This window comes from Cinclus cinclus, chromosome 1 (assembly GCF_963662255.1).
Source record: "Cinclus cinclus chromosome 1, bCinCin1.1, whole genome shotgun sequence".
Lineage (NCBI taxonomy): Eukaryota > Metazoa > Chordata > Aves > Passeriformes > Cinclidae > Cinclus > Cinclus cinclus.
This window is the reverse complement of record NC_085046.1, coordinates 108,999,480-109,020,973: the sequence shown is the minus strand read 5'-3', so window position 1 is coordinate 109,020,973 and position 21,494 is coordinate 108,999,480. Positions and strand designations below refer to the sequence as shown.

Here is a 21,494-nt window from a genome sequence, read left to right as displayed (position 1 = left end):
AAAAGGGTTAAAAGGGTTCATCAAAATTTATACATAGGTAACCTCTAGGAACCTGTTGCATGATACAAGGAAGGAAAAGGGTTATTTAATTGTAGTTTCTGTGTATTTTACAATCAGCAAACCGGTTCTCTCTACTTTATTAGCCCAGTGTTCTTTAATTGCTTGTATTTTTCTTTATGAGCCCTTATGCATCATTGTTTTGTACTGGCAATAGCTGAATGATCTTAACTTTCTGCAACAAATTGCTGCAGTACTGAAAACAGTTCACAGCAGTCCCGTGAGTTTCAGAATCCCTTGTGAAGCTACGAAGTCTACGAGGTCTCTGTCTATGAATCAGTTAGATCTCACCTTTATTTTCAGAATCACATATTTTGTAGCATTTTGGAAAGGAAACCATTTTGCTTACTTTTTCTTTTACCTTTAGTGTAGTCTTTATTATATTTTGAATAAAACTTTGAAGCATAATTATTGCACATGTATTGCATTGGGGTTCTTTTCTTCATGCCACATAATTCAAAACTATCTGTAAAAGAAATACTCTGGAAATAAGACAGCAGCAGTAAATTAAATAAAACCAACAATGTAAAGTGTATGCTGCCCTTCTAAGTATTTTCTCTCTTTGCCTTTTACCATAATATCTTTTTGCATGCATGTGTTTTCTTTGCTTGCCTGTTATCTTTGTGCTTCTCTCTGTCTAGCATAAAGGAACAACTCTTCTTTATATTTCATCATGCCACTTTTTTTCAACAGTTTTTGTCATATTTTTATCTTCAGGCACTCCATTAGCTTTTTCTAAATAATTGCTTAGGAGACAGTTCATTTTCCAAATAAATCAAAACACTGAGAATAGACCCACTGGAGTTTATTCTTCTTATTTACAAGTAAGGATTGGTTAAAAAGCTGTTTTGAAAACAAAAATTTAAGAAGAACATTTTAAGAGGTACATGAAATTTATAAACTGAGGATGAATATAGAGTAGTTTACTGAGCAGTGATGTACTTAATGAGTATTTTTGTAGCATGTTAGCAGTGAGAGCGCCTCCATATTGCTTGCTGCCAGTGTTAGGAACTGCTTTTTTCCTGAAGAATGTTCATCCCATTTCCTGCATTTGTTTTTCAGCTTGCTTGGGAGTATGGAATGCCATTTTTTGAGACCAGTGCTAAAGAAAATGTGAACATTGAGCATGCATTTTCAGTCTTGACTAAGGAAATCCTGGAAAAGGTAAGCTTCTTTTCTAAGGAGAAAGAAAATGGGAGATTTTTCTTGACAGATTGGGTGAATAAGGTTATAACTATGGAATAGTTTAAGCAAAGTACAGCCAATGCTAATTTTGCATTATGGAGTTAGTATTTTGGGGAGATGCTGTAGCTGCAGGTGTACAGAGGGGGAAAATGGGGGAGAAGAATCATGGGAGAAGTAAAAAACAGAAGAGGCGAGCAGGTACAGTACATTTCAGAGAGAAAGTGAAAATTCAGGAAGACTGTGTTTGTGGCTTTATTTCCCATATTTTTCTTTAATGGAGTGGTTAACAGCTCCAGAGTAGTTCCATTTCCTGGCACAGTCCAGGAAGATTCCTTTCTCCTCTAGGTTTCTGCGCAGTATGCACACAGTGAAGATGCTGGATGATGATGGAATCAGTGGAGCTTTTATGTCCAGCAATCAAATGTTTTATCCAAGGTTCATAGGTGTTTGTTTGGCTGATATACACTAGTGCTTTTGAAGTTATCAGGGCCTAAAGATTTGAGTTAATTAGTGGTAGAATCAATATTGTAGCTGTCAGAGTCAGCATCTCTAACTTGAGCGTGTTGGCTTAAAGGTCCTTACTCCTCAGAGTTGCAATTCTTTTGTAGGACTGAATTATTGTTCATTAGCTCTGAAAATGTTTTGCATTGCAGTTTATATTTAGGCAGTAGAATATTATTTTAGACATTAATAGATGTTCTTCATGCAATGTATTATCACTGCCATTTATCACCAATATCAGTTATATAAAACTAACGTTCCACTCCAAATACTCTTCAAGTCATAATAAAGATAAATGAGCAAAATTACTGACAAGATCACAAGTAGCAGTGTTTTGATTAAGTAGCCATAGGGGATGGTTAGAATAATAGCTCAGGGTTGGACTTCTTTTAAATCAGGGTTCTGTCATACTACATAGGAACATAAGCTGCAGTTGGTTATTTTGGGGAAAGAAGAAGAAAAGGGAAAAAAAAATCTTTTGGTTACTTTAACATGAAAGTGAAGCTCAGCCACTGAACAGTCAAATATTGTTTAGGACAGGAGGATAATTACAGGCCCTTGAGTTACTGAGCTTGTTGGAAAAAAGTCTCAAGATAACTCTGATTCTGTTGTAAATGAAAAAGACATCGTCTACTGTAATATAGAGAATATACTGTTAGCATGAAACATGAAAACTACGAAACAATAGCTATCATCCTAACTTTTGCAAAGACAAAAATGTGCAAAGTGAGCATTTCTGCAGAGTGTGTTTGGATGATATCTAAGAGAATTCTTTGCACATGCAGAAATGATGTTTGGGTATTTTTCACGTTAAGATTGCCTACACTTATTTTATGGTGAGTGAAACTTCAGTATTCCTACTCACCTTCATGAAAATTCATCAGGTTTGTAGTGTGAACTTGGCAAAAAAAATCAGACCACGGTGAACTATGTTCAACCATGTTATACTACTGCTTGGTTTTAATTAGAACTGTTTTGAACAGTTGTATGCTCTGTATGTATGTGTGTTTGGAAAATGTGCCTATGAAAATTTGTCATATTTGTCTGTAGTAATGTTTCACCTTCACTTGTGATGAGGCATCATGTTACAGTGTATAATTTGGCATTTTTCGTAAAGTGCAATTGTTAATTTAAATAAGAACCCCTTTAGCCCAGCTGGTTTTACCACTGGCCTGATAAGAAAGAGTTTGATGGAGAAAAGAAAATCTACCATAGTTTCATCATGGTTTTCAGGTTCGACAAAATAATTTGTCTGTTCACAAAACTGTGAAATCTGAATGTAGTACTTGAATTTTAACTTCCTCTAACTGATGAAATTTTGGACAATGGAAAATGCAGTAGCAAGTGTGACTAGAAGCTGTGAAAAATGACATGATAGATGCCAGTCTGAGATAATTTCAGTCATACATCCATTTAGTAGTGGTAAAATACATATTTGCTGACTGTAAAAAGGAGATACAGCTTTGCACAGTGTGTTGGCCCAAGCCACCTATGCCTGGGGATATCAGGCCTCTCCCTGCCCTCTGCAATGAACCATCTGTCCCAGACTGATGAGATGCTTCAGTGGAAGCACGTCCCTGCTTTCCCCTTCCCACAGAAGAGAGGAACTCCCTAAAACAGTCTATTGTGGCCATGCTTTTGGAAAGTGCATGAAGCTTATTCAGAGGTAAGATAAATAAGCAGGGCAGGCTGGCAGGCAGTAGATCATTCTCAGATGCATTGCAGTAAACTGTATTAACCTAAGGAAATCTAGTACTTTTTATGTACATTCTTGCTTGCCGTCTACTGTGGACATGTCCTTTGTAACTTACTTTACTCAGAACACTCCTGTAGATGGGGAAGATTGATCTCCAGAGTTATAGAGCTCATACAGAAGTGCTGACTTTCTTGATTCTTTCAAAATTTACAACAAATTGTGGTTCAATGGTGGATTAGGGGAAAAAATATTAAAAAGTTTCACGTTAAAGACATTTAAACAACATAAAACAAAAAAGGGCAAGTGTTTCAGTCTATTGTCACTAATCTATGTTGCATTTTCCCATCTCTTCTGTTGCAGTTTTGCCCTCTTGTAGAGGGCTTAAGGGAGACAGAAGACTTCTGTATCCCAGTGATCTGGGTAACTAAAGTGCTGGTTGACCTTTCAGTTACTTTCCATCTCAGCCATTCTGTGCTGGATATCGGTCCTGCAGCTCTAATTTACAGTCTCATTAAAACCATCAGATTTTTTTTTCTGACAGCTTACATTGGTAACAGCTAAGGAATCATGCCATATTTCTGAGAACTTGCCATTTTCAAGCTAATCAGTTAATAATAACTGAATGCAGTACTTGAGTTTTAACTTCCTCTGACTGATGAGTTTTTAGAGGAGGGCAATAATAACTGATTTGATTGTATTTGAAAGGCTGCAGTAGAAATGTTAATGACATAGATTATTCCAGGAATTTGCTTAGACATGTTGAAAAATAGCAGTATTTTATTTATTCACAATTCTCATGAATCTCAGATATGCCTAAACCTGTTCATTAATAGATGACAGCTGTTCTTTGACAATGCTTCTGGTTGCCAGTGAACTATTTGGATTTGTGAGTCAGTCCTCTAAAAACAACCAAAACCAAAAATATACCACCCAGAATGCAGTTAGCAATTGCTCTTTTGTGTTTTTTGGTTTCATGCCTGGCAAGCAGTAGTGTTCTCAAGTAGGTTTTCAAAGAATATTACAAACCTTTGTATATGTCCTTTTGGTGTGATTGTTGGTATTTTTCTAAGCTAGGATCAGGAGACAACTCCATGTAAAAAAAGGAAAAGAAGAATGAAGTTACCACCTTTTTCTGAAAATGTTGTAAACCTAACCAAAATTTATATTCTGCCTATCTCCCAAGAGTGATTGACTACTAAGATTATTTTAATCATATTAAATAAACATATGTCTGCTGAGTAGAGAACAGTGAAAATCCATATAAGACCTTGCCCTGTGCTGTTGAGAGTAACATTTAAAGTTTAACAGCTGGATGTCATTTGAGATGGACATTCAGAAGTAGTGGGCCTCAATTTTGCCCTTCCTTCATTTTTTTACATTTCTTTGCTATGGCAACAAGATTGTTGAGATTATACTGTGTTTTCTATTCCTTTGCTCTTAAAGTACCTTTGGAACTTGTTAGCTGATTTTAAAGAAGTTTGACAGAGCAAACTAAAAGATTATTAAGTTCCTGAGCAGTTCTTTGAAAATAAGGTGAGAGGCAGAGTACTCTGCAGAAGGAGAGTCTCCAGCATTAGTTCACAGATAACTGCTAGTTCCATAGAGAGCCTTTAGTTCAGTAGAGACTACTATACAGGAAGATTGAAAAATGCTTCAACCAGCTACTCCAGCTGGAGATTGCATCGCAGATATCAAATTTAATTCACTTCAAGACCCAAATCCATAGGAAATCGGATTTCATTATTGCTAAGGTTCATGGAATTGTTAGTTTGTCTAAAAGATCCCTGTCTCCAGCAGTGCATACTCAGTGTTTCTTTATTATCCTTAGTCATGCATGGAGCCCCAGGCTTTATTTCCCTTTATTTATCTTGTACTGACCACAGAATAATAATTCCTTCGAGGGGTTTTTCATAATGCTTGTACTGCTGTACTTTAGATCCATTTTAGATTTTTATCTCCTTAACTTTCTTCGTAATGTTAGATATATTCAGCATGCCACATGTGGGAACCGAGGTACAGAGATTAAAACCAAGAAGCTAAATGGTACCAACTCAGTGCAATGTAAGGCAAAATTTAACTACACCATCTTTTTTAATTAAAAAAAAAGTCTCTTCTGGACATTGAATGAGCCAAATATTCTTCTGAAAACAGTAGCATATAATTAGGTCATGTAAATCAAAACTTAATCACAGTATCTGTGTATGGGGGATGAGATTCATTTTAGCATGCAATCCTAGCCAGCTGAAATTTGCATGACTGGTCTGGTTGTCTGGAATCATCTCTATTCAATGAAAAGAGATGATAGGATAATTTTAAGATAAAATTGTGTTTTGGAGTTGCACTTCTCCCTCCATTGATTATGGTGGCCTCCATATCTCAGACTGTTTGGTTTCATATGAGTCAAATCAAGTAAATTAAACTCCAGGAGAACAAAAGTTACAGTCTTGACTTACTTCTGGCATTTGCTGCTTCTGCAGGATATTGACTTTGAAGATATATTGCTCTCTTAAATAGAGTTCTTATGATGCAGCTATATTAAACCTCACCTAGATGATCTGTAGGGTTGAGGAACCTCACAGGAGATCCAGAGCTGTCTTCTCGAGTTTGTGAATAAGTTATTTCAGTACAACATTGTTATAGTCTACATGGTAGTAGCAGGAGAGGGAGATAGAGCCCCATGCTTTGCCAGTGAGTTACATGTTTTAGACATGGTGGAATAGCACACTTTGGGAGCAAGACCTTCCTCAACATTCCTTGAGGAATGTAGTCAGCAGAAGTTAGATCCTGCTGTGCCAGACCTCATATCCTCCTCTCCTGCTCCTGTACCTGTTCCCACAGTGATTGCCTTCCCTGCTAACATATCCCTGCTAATGGTCTCACAGTCACAATGGGCTGGACATGCTTGTGCCATGGCCAGCCCATTGTGATTGTGAGACTTCTCTCTTGCATTTTGAACCAGTAATTTGAATTACAGAGTATAAGGGAAATCCATTAAAAGTGTTGGGACTGTTAGTAATTGAGGTCTCTCTAATGGCACATAAGGCACTGAAGTCACATGGGACTTCTTTGCATGAAGTTCTCTGCCAGTCTTTGTCAACTATCACTGTTAAATATAAAAAAATTGTTGCAGTAATTAAGTAGGATGATTTTTAAGTTAGAGTAAAAATCCTCAAATTTTAAAGAAACTATAAATAATAGTAACCTCAGTTACAGTCTCTTCTGTTTGTTTATACAAAGCTTCTAATTTTTTCAGCAAGCATTCCAGGTCTGACTTTTTTGGCTGGGGACATGATATGGATAAAGCAAAATCCTGACATTCTTTTAAACCCACAGTGAACCCCACCTTCAAAATAACTAAGCCAGTATCAAAATATCAAAAACCGGTGCAAGAGAAGGTGGATCCACCATTAATCTGAGTGTGTTTTCAGCAAGGAATGGGCAGCTGAGCTTAATGAAGATTTAAATATTTACTCCATTAGAAACCTTTCAAAGAGGTTGTTGGGGATTTTTCATTACATTTTCCTTTGTATGCCACCCTAGCTTTCTTGCCTTGATTAAAGAAGAAAAAAAAATTGGTAACTGAACCATCTCATCACAATTCCTGTGTCTAGGTATCTATTTCATGCCAGTGATACAAATTCTGCTTAGAAGTGGGCAGGAGAGACAGCCAGAAGGGGAGTTTTAAGCAGGAAATATAAAACTGGCTTGCAGAGATGCCTGCCAGTTAGGTGAGATGTCTGCTGTGCTATTTGACAGGAAAAACTAGTATTTGATAGCAGGAAGTTTCAACATCTTACTGAAATCCCTGCAGGGTGCAGTGACGTCTGTTTCTGTGGCGGTATTTTCAAAACCCCACTTTGCCCAAGATACTGAAGTGGAAACTCCAGCTTCTTGGTACCATTTTGATTCTTCTCACCTTTTTGCAGTTCTTTGCTGTTTTTTGACTGTCTCGTGGGGCAGTGAGTTACAACAGGCTGAGCAGAAATGTGAGCTGGAAGTGTTAGTGATCATGGGGCCCTGGAGGAGGAATGCTGCCTGCCTTGTTCTCAGAGGTGGGAGAGATTTGCATACCTCCCTGCTGTAATTTCAGGAGAGGGGGTGCCCCACCTCTTCCAAGGCTTGGCTGAGGCTGAGTGCTATGTGGGATTGCCCAAATCTGATCTTTGCTTCAGTGCTTTATGCAGGATTTGTTGTATCTCTTTAGATTATGAATGTGCACTTTTTAAATGTGTGTGCAGTACATTTGCTTAAATGGATCCCAGACCCTTTTTTACTTCACAGGGACCTGATATGGAACAGTCTTACAAACTGAAGTGATGAATAGACTTCACCTTTTAAATAGATTTTAAAATGGCTGTTCTTTATTTGTGGAGTGGTGCTTCTTGTCTGTCTGTCCTGGCTAGTTTCTAGATGAACTATCAAATAATGATTTTAGAGATTATAAGTTTCAAATAAGTTTCACCATTCTTAATCACTTAACAGTATTGAATACTTGCTAAAGATACACGAACAGCTTACTTGTTGTCTGAAAGTATGACTAAGTAGTAAAATGGTAAGGATGCAAATAAGTATCCTAAGTGTTTAAGGAAATGTAAGTTTCTCTCATTTGACTGAAAATATGAAGTTTGGTCTTGAAGTATAATCTGCAACATCTTCATATTGCCTGTTTCCTCTAAGTAAAACTCAAGTGAAACTTGAATTCTGAAATTGTTAAAATAAGAATTTTTTTAGAAATCTTTTACTGTTTAAAGTGATTGTTTTCTTCTCAAGAAAAAGTACAGATGAAACAAAACATATTTAGTTGATGTTCACAACAATCAATGCTCAATGCTATTTCATGGTCACAATTGAGTGAAATTAAATTTCTTACTGTACCATTATCTTCCAAACCTTTTATTTTCCCTTCAGAGTCTTATCTCTAAACCAAAGTGGTATCTGGTTCCTTGAGATGACAAGATTATGTTTGTGTACTTTTGATTCTGCCTTGTTCCCTTTTTAAAAAGGTCTTCATACTTTTAATTTACTGTCTTTGCTTGCAGACTACCCAATACTGTCTCTGCCTAGCAGAAATCATAATAGCTAATGCCTGTACCTCCCACAACTGTGTAAAAAGTTAGAACTAATCAGAAGCTATAAAGCTGCATGTTAGTATTTGTGGGAGTTCTCAAGGGTAGTAAAAATGTTGCGTCTCTTGGTCCTTACCACTCAAAAATAAATTAAAAAACCAAAACCAACCAAACAAACAAAAAACCCAAAACAACAACAAAAACAAGTAAAAGTGCACCTGCTGTATTTTTTCATTACGTGAAGAATTTATTATGACAAGAATTCATTATGACAAGAAATTTCTAAAATCATTAAGTCACAGTCTTTGGATAGTCTAGTAATAATTTTACTGGATAATAGCTTCAGCATGCATCCTGGGGTTTAGACACTACAATACATTTCCTGCCCTCCACTCCTTCCTCTATCCATCACTTTTGATCCCTTCCCAGATGTTTCATCTTCTCCCCCCAGCCACACACAATGTGGAAGCGTCCTTGGGTCCCTGCAGCCTCAGGAAGGAATGAGCTCAGCCACTCTCTCCTTGTGGGGACAGCTCTGGAACAGGGCAGCCAGCATTCTGGAAGAGCTGGAACTATGGCTACACAAGGAAAAAGGAAACAAATTCCATGCATCTTCTCCAGAATTTTAAGTAGTGATGAATATTCTCAGCCAAAGAGGCATAAAGCTTATTTGTAGCACAGGGGAGACTTTATATTTTGCCCTCATTCTGATGCAGCCTAGTTACTTTAGGTGAATCTTTCTGGATGTAGTCAATGTCCAACTATCCTGTGACTTTGTATGTGTTAAGTTTTCAGTTCTGAATTATGATTAGTATTGTACTACATTATGCCTTTTTTTTCTCTTCTTCCTTTCTTTTTTTGCCTATGCTTTGGATTTCATTCATTCCAGCTTAGATAGCTGCTGTCTCTGGAAGCTTCTCTTTATTGTCAGACATGGTTGTTTATAGCTGTTGGGTTCGGATTGAGAGGAATGTGGTAAATCCAGTGGTTACACTTACTTCTCTGTGCTTAGTTGGTGAACCTGTCAAGATGCAGGCAAAAGAGTTCCAGGTAGAGAAGTTGAGGCTTTCATTTTCCTGGCATGTGACGATATTCTCTGTGTCTTTGTGCCCTAGTTCAGGGTTCGGTGTTCATAGTTTCAGAGAACAAGATTGCAACATGTTCTGCATTGCACAACTGGGTTTGATTGTTTCTCTGGTCAGCATTAATTATCTAGTTGAGTTCATTGCTGAAAGGAAGAGTCCTGGTTTTGATGATTTTCATTTTTGTTATAGTCTGCTTTTGCAATCAGTATATAAATGTTTTACAAGGGTGGAGTGCTATTTTGATAGTTTATCATGATTAAGACTGAAATGTTTCCATTTGGGGGTATTCCTGGTTATTAAATAACCAGGCAGGAAAACAGAATTTTAGTGAATTTCACAAAACAAGTTAACATCCTCTCTAACAGTTAATAGTCTGTGCCTTTTTTTTTAGTGAGTACTGATATTCTGTATTTCCTGTTCCTTTCAACTGGACTTTTTCAACCCATGATCAGTACTTCAAAGATAAGGATACTTAACTGAAAATCAGCTAAAATTGGTGTAGTCAACAGAAGAAACTGTACTTGTGGAACAGTTCATGTGAGTAAAGATTTGCAGGATTGGCTGTATGGTTTGAAGTGACTCCTCAAAAGACACTTTCTGTCACCTTCAGATTTAGGAGAGATGTTTGAAGCAGCTAAAGAATGTGAAGATGCCTAGTGGGACTTGCGTGAGCATCAGTTTCCATCTAATTTATTAGAAAACTTCAATCATTTAATTAAATATTCAAAGGAAGAACATATCCAGTGACTGCACCAAATATTTTAAATTGAAGTATGTGAAAAAGCAAACTTTTCAACAATTGTGTTAATTAAGTGTTTGCTTTTGTTTGTTTTTCAGAAATCCTGTGAATTACATGACTTAGACATTGTGTCTCTAAATGAAACTAAGAAGAGAACCTGCTGTGCATTCTGAAATACTGTTTCTTATTCAGTTTTCTCTTCAAGAAATATGAAGTGTTACAAAGAAACATACAAGATTTTAAAAATGAGCCTGTAATCCAAAAACACAGAGTTTAGGCATCCTTTGTATTACACAGACTTTGTCACCAAATTTTTAATGTGTTTATATTGTATTTTCATATTTTTAATGTGAAGATAAAACAGTTATCTGATTTTGGAATTACTAGATGCATCACAGGGTGACAGTACTTGAATGTAAAGTGACAGTGCTTGAATGCAAATGTTTGCAGAAATGAAGTCTGAGTGTACTAATTTTCTGTTATTAAAAAAAACCCTTCACTTTTCTTTTGTATGTGTTGTTTATACCAGATTTGTAATACAATGAACATTGACATCATCACACAAGCAACCTTCTTATATATGAAATAATATGACATCTCTTTAAGTATCTGATATTTTACTGCAATCCCATAAGACAAGTCTCAGAGAATGTTTGGCTTGGTTTCTTTTATATCCATTTCAGACACATATGTGCTACTTCAATACCCTTGAATAGGCAATGTCTGAGAGAAGGTGACAAACCATATAAAGATAGGTGTCATAGAATGGTTTGGGTTGGAAGAGATCTTGACAATCATCTAGTTCTAACCTCTCTAATATGGGTAGAGACACCTTCCACTAGAGTATGTTGCTGGACCTTCCTAAGAATTCAGAAAACATGGAACAATAGAATATAATAATAATAATAATGTTTCTGTTCTTTAAATTTCGTAACTCAAATAATTTATGAAGGTGTTAGCAGCATACCTGCATTTTCAAATGTTCTTTTGTCACAAATGATCACAATAAAATGCTTTCTTTGCTATTGTGATATATTTATGTTATTTTCTTAAAGTGTAAATAGAGGAGATATTTGATTCTGCTCATGTAGGTTTGTTTTATATGGACTTGTACTATGTTTGGCATCCATGGAGAATATCTTAATCTTAAACAAGGGCCGAATCAGGATGCTGGTTACTTTTATTTCAATCAAAAGCAAAGCAAGCACAACTCAAACCTGCAAGACAAGCAAAAAAGCAAACACAGGTTGAGAAATCTGAAGAATTGTAGCAACTGTACTGTCTTTTTTTTTTCCTTGCATAGGAGATGTGGTTGTTTCATCACCATTTATGAATGACTAATCAAGTTGTGCAGAATTGTTTTTTGATCCATCCCAGCACATCCAAAATACCTAACTCCACTGGCTTATTGTTCTGAAATGTCACTAACATTCTGAAATGTGCTTGCTTGTTTTCTGAGGGCTGTTTGCAGATTGTCATAATATCAAAATACTATTAAATTTGGTACTGAGAAAGGGAGCTCACTTGGAGCACATGGGACCAAATATACCTGAGCATAGTGCCAGCTTCATGTACCCCTAGCCCAGTTAGTGTGCCTGCAGAAAGGGTGCAAAAGGATGGGCTGGGCTGTGCATTTACAGCTGCTCCTGACTACTTCTCATGGCCAGTCACTGAAGCTAGTGCTTCTCACAAAATCTGAAAATGGGGAACAAAGGATAATGCCTGTCTTCATTAAAACCATAGCAGAGGAAGGAAATAGAGCGGGAAGGGATTTTCAGAGTGAGTCTGGGTTTTCATCATATCTCAACCTCTGATCAGCTCCCCCTGATGTAAATGCAAGATGATCAGAGACCTGCAGTGGTAGAGATTTCAGAGTGTCTTTGCATGGTAACAGTCCTTAACCTAACTGGTCTGGTAAGCAGGAAAAATCCTAATACCTAACCTAACTGGTACACATGGAAAGTAGTTTCTCCCTTTCCTCTTGATGTAGGTGAACTCCTCCTCTCCTCTCCTCTCCTCTCCTCTCCTCTCCTCTCCTCTCCTCTCCTCTCCTCTCCTCTCCTCTCCTCTCCTCTCCTCTCCTCTCCTCTCCTCTCCTCTCCTCTCCTCTCCTCTCCTCTCCTCTCCTCTCCTCTCCTCTCCTCTCCTCTCCTCTCCTCTCCTCTCCTCTCCTCTCCTTCCTGACCTTCCTACCTTCCCTTGTAGTTTGGGTTTTCAGATCTTCTGTCTCTCTTTTTGTCTCCCTCCTCTTAAGGTTCTTTAGCTGGTTCTCTCCTGAACTGTAGGCCTGAAAACTGAGTAGACTATTCCAGTTTCAGTAAAAACAGCTGAATAGTTTTAAGCTAATTTTTCATTATCTTGTGATACTCCTATTTATGCATTCCAGCATCAGCATAGTGCAAGGTAGCCTAGCACTGCTTGTGATCCATATAACTGCTTTTTTTATCCTGCTGCATACTTGTGCAGTTGATTTTTTCCTTTGGATGTGTAAAACCTTCTGTTTCTCCTTGTTTGGTGGCATTTCAGTTGCTCCAGTCTGCCAAGATCCCTCTGAATTGTAATTTTGTGCTCCAACATAGTTGAAGCATCTTCCTATAGATACAGTTTCCAAATATAAGTGTACTCTGTTCACTCATCGTTGATGTCAATGAAAGTCCTGGATAGTTTTGGATCCAAGATGGATCTAAGTAAAATCATGTTCAATGTATCCTTTCAGTTTTGGAGTACTAATTATTTCCTAATAATTTTGCATTTATACTGCCTAGACTGTTTGTTTAGGGTATTTTTGTTAAGAGCACATTGTAAAAAACTCTTATGATCCTCAGGCTTTCTCCCCATCCACAAAGCCTGTTAAAACCTCTTTAGTAGAAATTCACTTGATCAGTTTGTATAGGTATTTCCTTCCCTCCTTTGAGAGAGGTGCAATCCCTTTTGGGTTTTCTGGAATCTCATTCTATTGATTCTTGCAGATAATCAGTAACAATTTTAACACAGTTTGAACCATAAGGGAGTTTCACCAGGTCCAGAAATCTTTTTCTGTCCAAAAATCTTTTAACTTGTCTATGTATTTTACAGTTTATTTGTTCCTTTTTCTAGCCTTAGACTTTTGTCACTGGTGCTAGAGTGAAATTACATTTGCCTTCTAAAATTGAAGGCTGAGGTTTAAAGTATTAGCATCACCAGTGATGATTAAATAGAGCTTCCCCTCTGTCAAATAACAGACCAATTTTTTCCCTAGTATTCTCACCATGCATCTTATCAATAGGCTTTCTATCTTAAAAATCCAATTTTCTAACTTTCTGGGAGCTTATCTTTCAGGTCTGTCCATACATAGTGTATGTATTTATGAATAATTTAGTAATTTAACCTACTTTCTATTTTATTTCAGGTCATTGAAGATCTCATGATTCATCCAACTTTATCTCAGTTCCTTCTCCTCCTCTGTGTAGATCAAATTCTGCAATTTTGCCTTTCAGCAGTAGATCTCTGATGAACTTTCAGCTGTCCTGAACTCACCGTTTATCTACTAGTTCTCTACGTTTAAGCCTCCATGTAATTTCTCCTCCTTTTTCTAACAATGCAAATAGATTTCAAACGGTCAGATTAATTTGTAATTTTGATTTCTGCTCTTTATAGCTAATGAGAGTTTCAAGTAAGGAATTCCTTCTATACGTTTTTCCTTCATGCATAGTTTCCTACTACTTGTGCTTAGGTATGATCCAGTCCCCCCTGAGGGATATGCAGATACTTAGGTTCCCATGGCAGTTTTTTCGGGATGCTAACTCCTGCTAGCTAATGCTTCACTTAACACTCCATGAGCACCATGAGTGCTCTCTTTTTTACATTTCCTGGAGCAAAACAACTGCCTTTTTCCAAACATACTCAGTGAAGATTACAGTAGTGTGCCAGTGGGGAATGAACCCCACTCTCACTAGAAAGGGCCAACAAAGGTTCAGGTTGGACACCAGGAAATATTTATTCATGGAAAGAGTTGTTAAGCATTGGAGCAGGCTGCCCACAGAGAGGGTAAAGACACTATCCCTGGAAGTGTTCCAGAAATAACTGGATGTGGTAGTTAGTGCTGTGGTTTAGTTGACAAGGTGTGTTTGGTCAAAGGTTGTACTCGATGATCTTGCTGATCTGTTCCAACTTAATTTTTTAATTCTGAGATTCAGAGAAAAAATAAAAAATAGGATCTGATTCTGAAAGGATCACTGTGTCTTCTGTTATATCCTACTGGATTTGTAAATATTAGGAAAATAGGGCCTTTGATATAAAAAAAAATCATACAGGAACAAGGAATACAAGTTATTAGGGCTATTTTCATAGAAATACCAAGTATTGTGGTTTCCCATGAAACTTACTGTATAAAGCTCAGTTTTATTTGATCTATGTACACAACACTGTAAAGCATGTTACCAGACTCATACTAAAATGAATTTTGTTGTAAACAGTTCCATTTCAGATGTTAGCACATCTACGAACTGAGGATGATCCAAAATACTTTGAAAATAATGTTATTGGCAATGAAATACATATATACTACAGATTTTACAAACTACTGCACAAATGTGTTGGGAAATCAACATGCAAGTCTATTCAAAATGCATTTAAGAATAATTTCAGGAATTACTCTGAGCCCTTTTGCCACTGTTTATGGTTTTATGGCAAGAATTTTATTTTGGTTCATAAAGACTGCCCCTGAACACCACGTGAAAGGCACATAGACAAAAACTAAGACATTGTGAAACTGAGGCCCTGGCCCTAGGGTGGATTTGCTCTTCAGGTCTGGTAGCTTCATTAGAATTTTACACCAGTAGGAGATTGGTAAGAGATCACACTAAGGCATTGCTAGACATCAGGGAAATTATCTCTAAAGTTAATTATACATAAGGTGGAGTTAAAACAAGAAATTTCTGTTATGTGCTGGCAATTTGAATGCCATTTATGTACTGTTAGAACATATTCCAAGGAAGTGGAACTGGAGTACAGTTAGGACACAAAGTGACTACAAGAGCAAGACATTTAAATACTTACGAGCATTATGAACTCTCTGCCTGGAGACAACTGAATTAAATTTAAATTGTATCTAGAAGTTACATTTTTTTATAATGCACATTGTTCCAGTAAAATGGTTAAGACTGGGCTGGGTTTTCGCTGGTTGGAGAGAACACAAACGTAGTTATTGGAGGGCAGATTTAAAGGCCACAGGACATGTAGTACGGAAGAATGAAAATATGTTTCAAGTAAAATCAACAGTGACTATTTCTGTGTGAAAGATGCTTTTCTTCCCAGACAGCAGAAGTGCACGATGTCTGAGAGACACATGCTGTGAGATGGTATCTCTCCTGGAATTAATGGTACCCAAGATAGTGTTTAGGAACAATTCCTGACAGACTAGTACTTCAAGTCCTGGTGAATGTCAGTCTGATGTGATCAGCTTTGCTTTACATGCTGTGTCTGGAAACCTCATGAAGCCTGAATGAGCTAAACCTATGCTTTCCATATTTCAGCAATAATGCTCTTAACAGCCGTGCTCAAGTTCACTGATGGCACAAAGCTGTGAGGAGTAGCTGATACCCCAGAGGGCTGACCTGCTGGGAAGCAGCTCTGTGGAGAAGGACCTGAGGGTCCTGGTGGACAACGAGCTGTCCATGAGCCACCAGGATGCCCTGGTGGCCAAGATGGTCAATGGTATCCTGGGGTGCATTAGGAATAGCATTGCCAGCTGATCCAGGGAGGTGATCTTGCCCCTCTGCTCAGCCCTGGTGAGGCCACATCTGGGGCGCTGTGTCCAGTTCTGTGCTGTGACCAGTTTTCAATACAAGAGACATGGAGCTCCTGAAGTTGGTCCAGCAGAGGGCTATGAAGGTGATTAAGGGGCTGGAGCACCTGTCTTATGAGAACAGGCGGAGGGAGCCAGGCCTTGAGAAGAGACAACTGTGGGGATTTCATCAATGTTTATAAATACCTGAAGGGAGGGTGTCAAGAGGATGGTGCCAGGCTCTTCTCAGTGATGCCAAGTAATAGGACAAGATGCAACAGGCAGAAAACTGAGGCACATCAAGTTCCATGTGAACAGATTTCCCAGAGAAGTTGTGGAGCCTCCCTCAATGGAGATATTCTAGGGCTGTCTGGATGCAATGCTGTGCCATATGCTCTGGGATGACCCTGTTTGAGCAGGGAGTTTGGACTAGATGACCCAATGTGGTCCCTCCCAACCTGACCCAATCTGCGATATTTGCACTTCAGTAGCTTAATTCACTGATGTTGCTGAAAAGCTTTTGGTGAACTTGGTAAAAGGAAAACTACTTTGAAAATAAGTATATTTTCAAGGTAATGGGAAAACCCAGTGCCACATTGTATAGATAAAGCATGGACCCACAGCAGGATGAGCTTCAAGTCAGCCTTGATCCACCTAAAGCAAGGTAACTTAAGTTTTCTTCAAGCCATATCGGACTAGTTTCCACGCTCTTTGTTTCATCTTGGAAACCATGGATAAAGTCCCATTCTCTGTGGCAGAGCAGAACAAGGGCGTATCTGTCTCAGCCCCGCTTGTGCGGGCAGTGCTGTGGCACCAGCAGTGACAAAGGCATGCGGCAGCATCTGGTCCTTTACCCAGGCCCTGGGGAAGGGTGACTGACAGGGGAGCCTTGGTACCACAGCTCTTCTGCAGCTCCGCCATCCCCAGTAGTCTCAAGGATAGATGGAGAAGCTGGAGCCTGGAGAGAGATGTTGGCTGTGGATGTTGTCAGTCGTTTTGCTAATCACTGCAAGGCACTTTTATGTCTCTAGTCAACAGCAAAGGCTTAAATGTAGCCAAGTTTACTGCAATAAAATAAACAGTTTTGACAGAGAAGTGAACAAAAAAAAACTTGAGCACAGTACAGTGCAACCACCCAGGAGTTTTTCTGGTTTAATTTCCCAGAGTTTCTGCAGTCTAGAGGCCTGGAGATCAAAATGCATAAAATAAAGATTAACATTAAATAAAATATCTTACAAAGATCATGTAAGAACTCATCACAAAAGCCACTTTGAAGAACGAACGTCTACAAACGCTCCCCGGGCGCAAAGACCTTGGAATATGCAATATATACAATCCCTGCACGTGCAGTAGCAGCGCACAGCCTGAATACATGAACTCACACGTATATACGTGACTCACAGGTGGAAACTGAAGCAACAGATACACAGCCCAAGCGCGGGCTGCACGTCGGGCGAGCGGTCGGAGGGTGGAGTGAGAGGGACGGGCTGGGCGGCTCTGGCAGACTCCGGCTCTGGCTCTCCGCGCCGGGCGGGCGGGCAGCCCGGCACTTTTCCTTTTCGGCGCGGGGAGGAGCGGCAGCTGCGCAGGCGTTGCTCGCACCCTGTTGATTAGTCAGTGCTGGGATGGCGCTTCCTGGGCCAGGCGCGGCGGCGGCGGCGGCGGGCGGCCCCAGCCGGTCCCGGGGGGCGGCGGGAGCAGCAGCAGCAGCAGCAGCAGCAGCAGCAGCATCGGCAGCCGCCGCAGCAGCAGCAGCAGCGGGCGCCCGGCGGGCCTCCCTCTCTGCCTAGCCCCGCGTGTCCCGGGCGCCTAGGCGCACAGCGAGCCGCGCTCCTTCCCTCCTTCCCTCCGTCCGCCCCGCTGGCAGCCGCCCCGCCGGGTGGGAGCTCCCCGCCGGCTCTGCCTGTCTGGCTGCTCCCTCCGCTCCCGGGCCGGGAAGATGGACCCCGGCCCGCCGCTGGGCTGCAACCTCAAGGACGTGAAGTGGAGCGCGGTGGCCGTGCCCCTGGACCTGCTCGTCAGCACCTATCGGCTGCCCCAGATCGCCCGGCTGGACAGCGGTGCGTGGGGCGGGGAGCGGGGCCGGGCGGGCGCCGGGCTGCGGGCGGGCTGCCGGACACAGTCCCGGGAGCGCCCCGTGCCTCCCGCGGCTCCCGGGAGCGCTCTCCCGGCGCTCCTTGAACTGGCATCTGCCTCTGCCGGGGCTCTCTGCAAGGCTCCCACTCGCCGCGGAGTCCGCACCAAATTATCTGGGTAATGTGCTCCCGTGTCACCTCCGTGTGTGCGGAGGGCAGCTCGGTGGAGCCTGTTTGCTGTCAGCAGCCTGCCCCACTGAGAAAGCTCCTCGCAGTCCCAAATTAAGCGTGGAAGGGCGTTTTTAGCACTGGAGACCCGGTGTTTTGACGAAGCGATGCTACAGCAAGGCCAAATAAAAAGGGATACAAAATAGCCAAATGGGCTAAATCCCTTGTGTTGCAATTCCCTAAGAAAGCCACGGACCTGTATAAAGAAGCAGTAACGTAAGAAGCCTTTGCAGTCTCCAGATAACTTTTTATTACAGTTCACTTGGGTGCTCACCTGCCGTTTCCAAGCTTGCAGCTTTTTGTTTACTCCAGGAAATATGAATCAGGTCTGACAGAGCAGTTATGACAGCACTGTTTTACCTTTCCTAGATCCATGTCTTGGAAAGTAATGTGTCAGCAAGGAGAACTAGGGAAATATGGGAAATTTTTTATAAAGGCTCAGACAGCTGCTTTGTAATAATGTGTATGTGCATTGTGTGGTAGCTCCATGAAAACTGTCCAGCTCTCTAAAGGAATGCAGAAGATAACTCACAAATTGGAAAAAAAATTATAGGCTTTTTAATTCATTAGTTTATGAAGTCACCGTGTACTTTTACGATGTAATAGAGCAGCTCTTGATTTATCAAGTTTTGTACTGATTTGAAAAGCTAAAAATGAGCGCAGGAATCATCCTCTGTTACTTCCCAGTGTACAGGTCAAGACCAAGACTGTTTTATTACTTAACTACAGTTTCCATAATGCATTGGTGATTTTTGACTTTGCCCCTGGATTATGCAGTATCTTTCCTTTCACTTGTTCTGCTTCCTCAGAGCTGGCACTCAGGAGCAGGTTAAAAAAAAAAGGGGTTTTGGCTTTTTTTTTTTACTGCACCTGCCTGTTCATTATACTGTCAGATGTATGTTGTCCTGTGAGAATGGCAAAGCTGGTCTGTTATGAAGTTCCTCGTGGTAATACCTTCTGCCACTAGGAACAGCTAAAATGGCCTCCAGTCACTGCACTTAAGGCTGTTAATGTACTTGAGGCTCCTGGCACTGATTCAGGCTTTAACAGGATGTATATATTGATGACTTATTAATTTCCCTCTCTGTGTGTTATACTTCCCAATCTCCCTGCTCCTCTTGACTTTCTTGGAAGGTACCTGAAGAAACTTTGTGGGTAGAGAAAGTTTATGGGTTTTGAAGCAAGCGGCTGTTGGGGTTTTTCTGGGGGATGGTCTTGTGTTGGAGCTGTTGATGGGAATATCCTATAATTGTTGGAGAGACAAAGATGTTGTGCAAAGGCTTTTTTGTCCCGTCTGCCACATTTAAGAGCATATGCAGAGGGAAGTGGATGTAAACAGACTTGAGCTCTCCTGCTCATGCCCTGAGATGGCCAGACATGAGGCAGCTGTTGGTGTAGGTGTCCTGCAGTAGTGGTTCAACCCCACATAAGCCCTGCCAGAAGGCAGGCTCAGGTGGAGCTGTGTGAAGGGCTTCAGGCTGGAGCTGATTTAGGTCTGCCTGGTTCAGCAGCTCATGGGCCTGGTTTTACCTACTCAACTGCATGTACTTTTAACTTTGGGGACTACAGACAGCAGACAGATCAATATTTTATAAAGAACACAGATGCCATGGTCTTGGGGATACGAAGAGATTGCTTTTCCTTTTTCCAGAGGGGGTTGTCTTGCAGTAAGAGAAAGCAACCATGAATCAGTGCATAGCCTTCTAAAGGATGAAAGCTGGGAAGGTGCAATGCTGGTGGAATTGACTGGAGCACAGGCTGTTGCAGGGTGGTTGCTCTGCATCCCAGTTCTTGTCTTGCAAAGTTAACAAATGGAGGATGCTCAGAAAATTTCTTGATGCAACGCTGAAGAAAATAAATGCAGAGTCCAATCCAAATATGTGTCATCCAGGCCTCAGGAAGTTTAAGGGTATCTCTTTTAGCAAGATAGTGTCTTGTGCCAGTTTTATCAGGGTTTGGCTCTTGTCTTTGGGTCAGGGTTTGTTTGCACAGAAATGGCTTCATGTCTTCTTCAGGTGCTGAATTCCTCTCCAGGTCAGTGGAAGCTGTGTATGTTTCATGCTGTTGGAAGTCGAACCACCTGTAGATGTCTGTCTTCAGTCACCTTTTGATTCTGTGGTTGGTCTCTCTAGCAGCAAGTTGTTTCTTGGCTGTTGTTTCAGTTTTCATGAGGTTTTGTGAAAGCCAGAATTTGTTTCTTCTGACAGACTGGGATGTAGGAGAGGATTGTAAACCTGGAGTTGTATTCTCTTCAGAAGATGTCAGTCTTACTGTGTGGTTTCTGCATTTCTTAATGGAGTTCAGCACTTGCTGGATAATGTTCTGAGATGACACCCACACATGATGTCCAGTTTTGCACTGTTGCTTCACTTTCTGGCCTTTCAGTATGAAGCAGAAGAATGGGTATGATCAGTTCAGTTTTATTCTTTGAGCTTGGGTGTGCAGCTCCTGGAAAATTGCCCCTAAGTAATTCAGTTTGATTTCTTGACAGGATGAAGTTATGAAATATTTATGTGCTCTAAATTTGGTCCTCTGCTAAGAAGGGAGGGTTTTTCTTGATGGTATGGGAGGAAGTAGTCTTTTGTTACATCAAGATATAGTTGGAAGTAGTTAGGCATTCATGCCTACCTTATCCGTCTAGAAATGATAAATGTGTCAACTTCTGGGGATTTTTTTGAGAGTTTGAAAACCTGAAAATCTTTTCAGTTTTTTTTCTTAATTTATTTTAAGACTGGTTTTGTTTCAAGTTATGCTTTTGGATGCTGTTAAGTCATAAATCAAATTTTGTTTGTTTCGATGTGTTCATGTGTTTTATTATTTTGCTGGTGGATGTTGTTATATTAATTGAACAAATAGACTGAAATCAAACCCCAAGTCTGTCACTCTTGAAGGGACCAAATGGGTTTTGTATGGGTTTTTTTCCCATACTCCATGACAAATATTTTTAGATGATAACTCAAATACAAAACTGTTAAGAAAGTGCCAAACACTCTACCAACAAAAATGCATGGACTTGATCTCCTGCTGTGGAATTTACTGAGTGGGCTCTTTGAGATGAAAAGAAGCAAGACTTGAAGAGCAAGAGAGGAACGAGCTTT

At 40.1% G+C, this 21,494-nt stretch overlaps 2 protein-coding genes across 3 annotated transcripts in view; both read left to right on the top strand.

The window, feature by feature from the left end:
- LOC134049188 (ras-related protein Rab-10-like) overlaps positions 1–10,882 on the top strand; it is a 32,390-nt gene extending 21,508 nt beyond the window's left edge. The window contains exons 5-6 of the mRNA XM_062501435.1: positions 1,120–1,221; positions 10,428–10,882. Coding sequence (XP_062357419.1) covers positions 1,120–1,221; positions 10,428–10,502 — 177 coding nt within the window. The 3' untranslated portion in view covers positions 10,503–10,882. The remainder of the gene's footprint in view (positions 1–1,119; positions 1,222–10,427) is intronic.
- A 7,150-nt stretch (positions 10,883–18,032) lies between these two features.
- The window catches only part of GAREM1 (GRB2 associated regulator of MAPK1 subtype 1), a 97,093-nt gene continuing 93,631 nt past the window's right edge, over positions 18,033–21,494 (top strand). For both annotated transcript variants that reach the window (XM_062501414.1, XM_062501422.1), the window contains exon 1: positions 18,033–18,153. In XM_062501414.1, coding sequence (XP_062357398.1) covers positions 18,033–18,153 — 121 coding nt within the window. The remainder of the gene's footprint in view (positions 18,154–21,494) is intronic.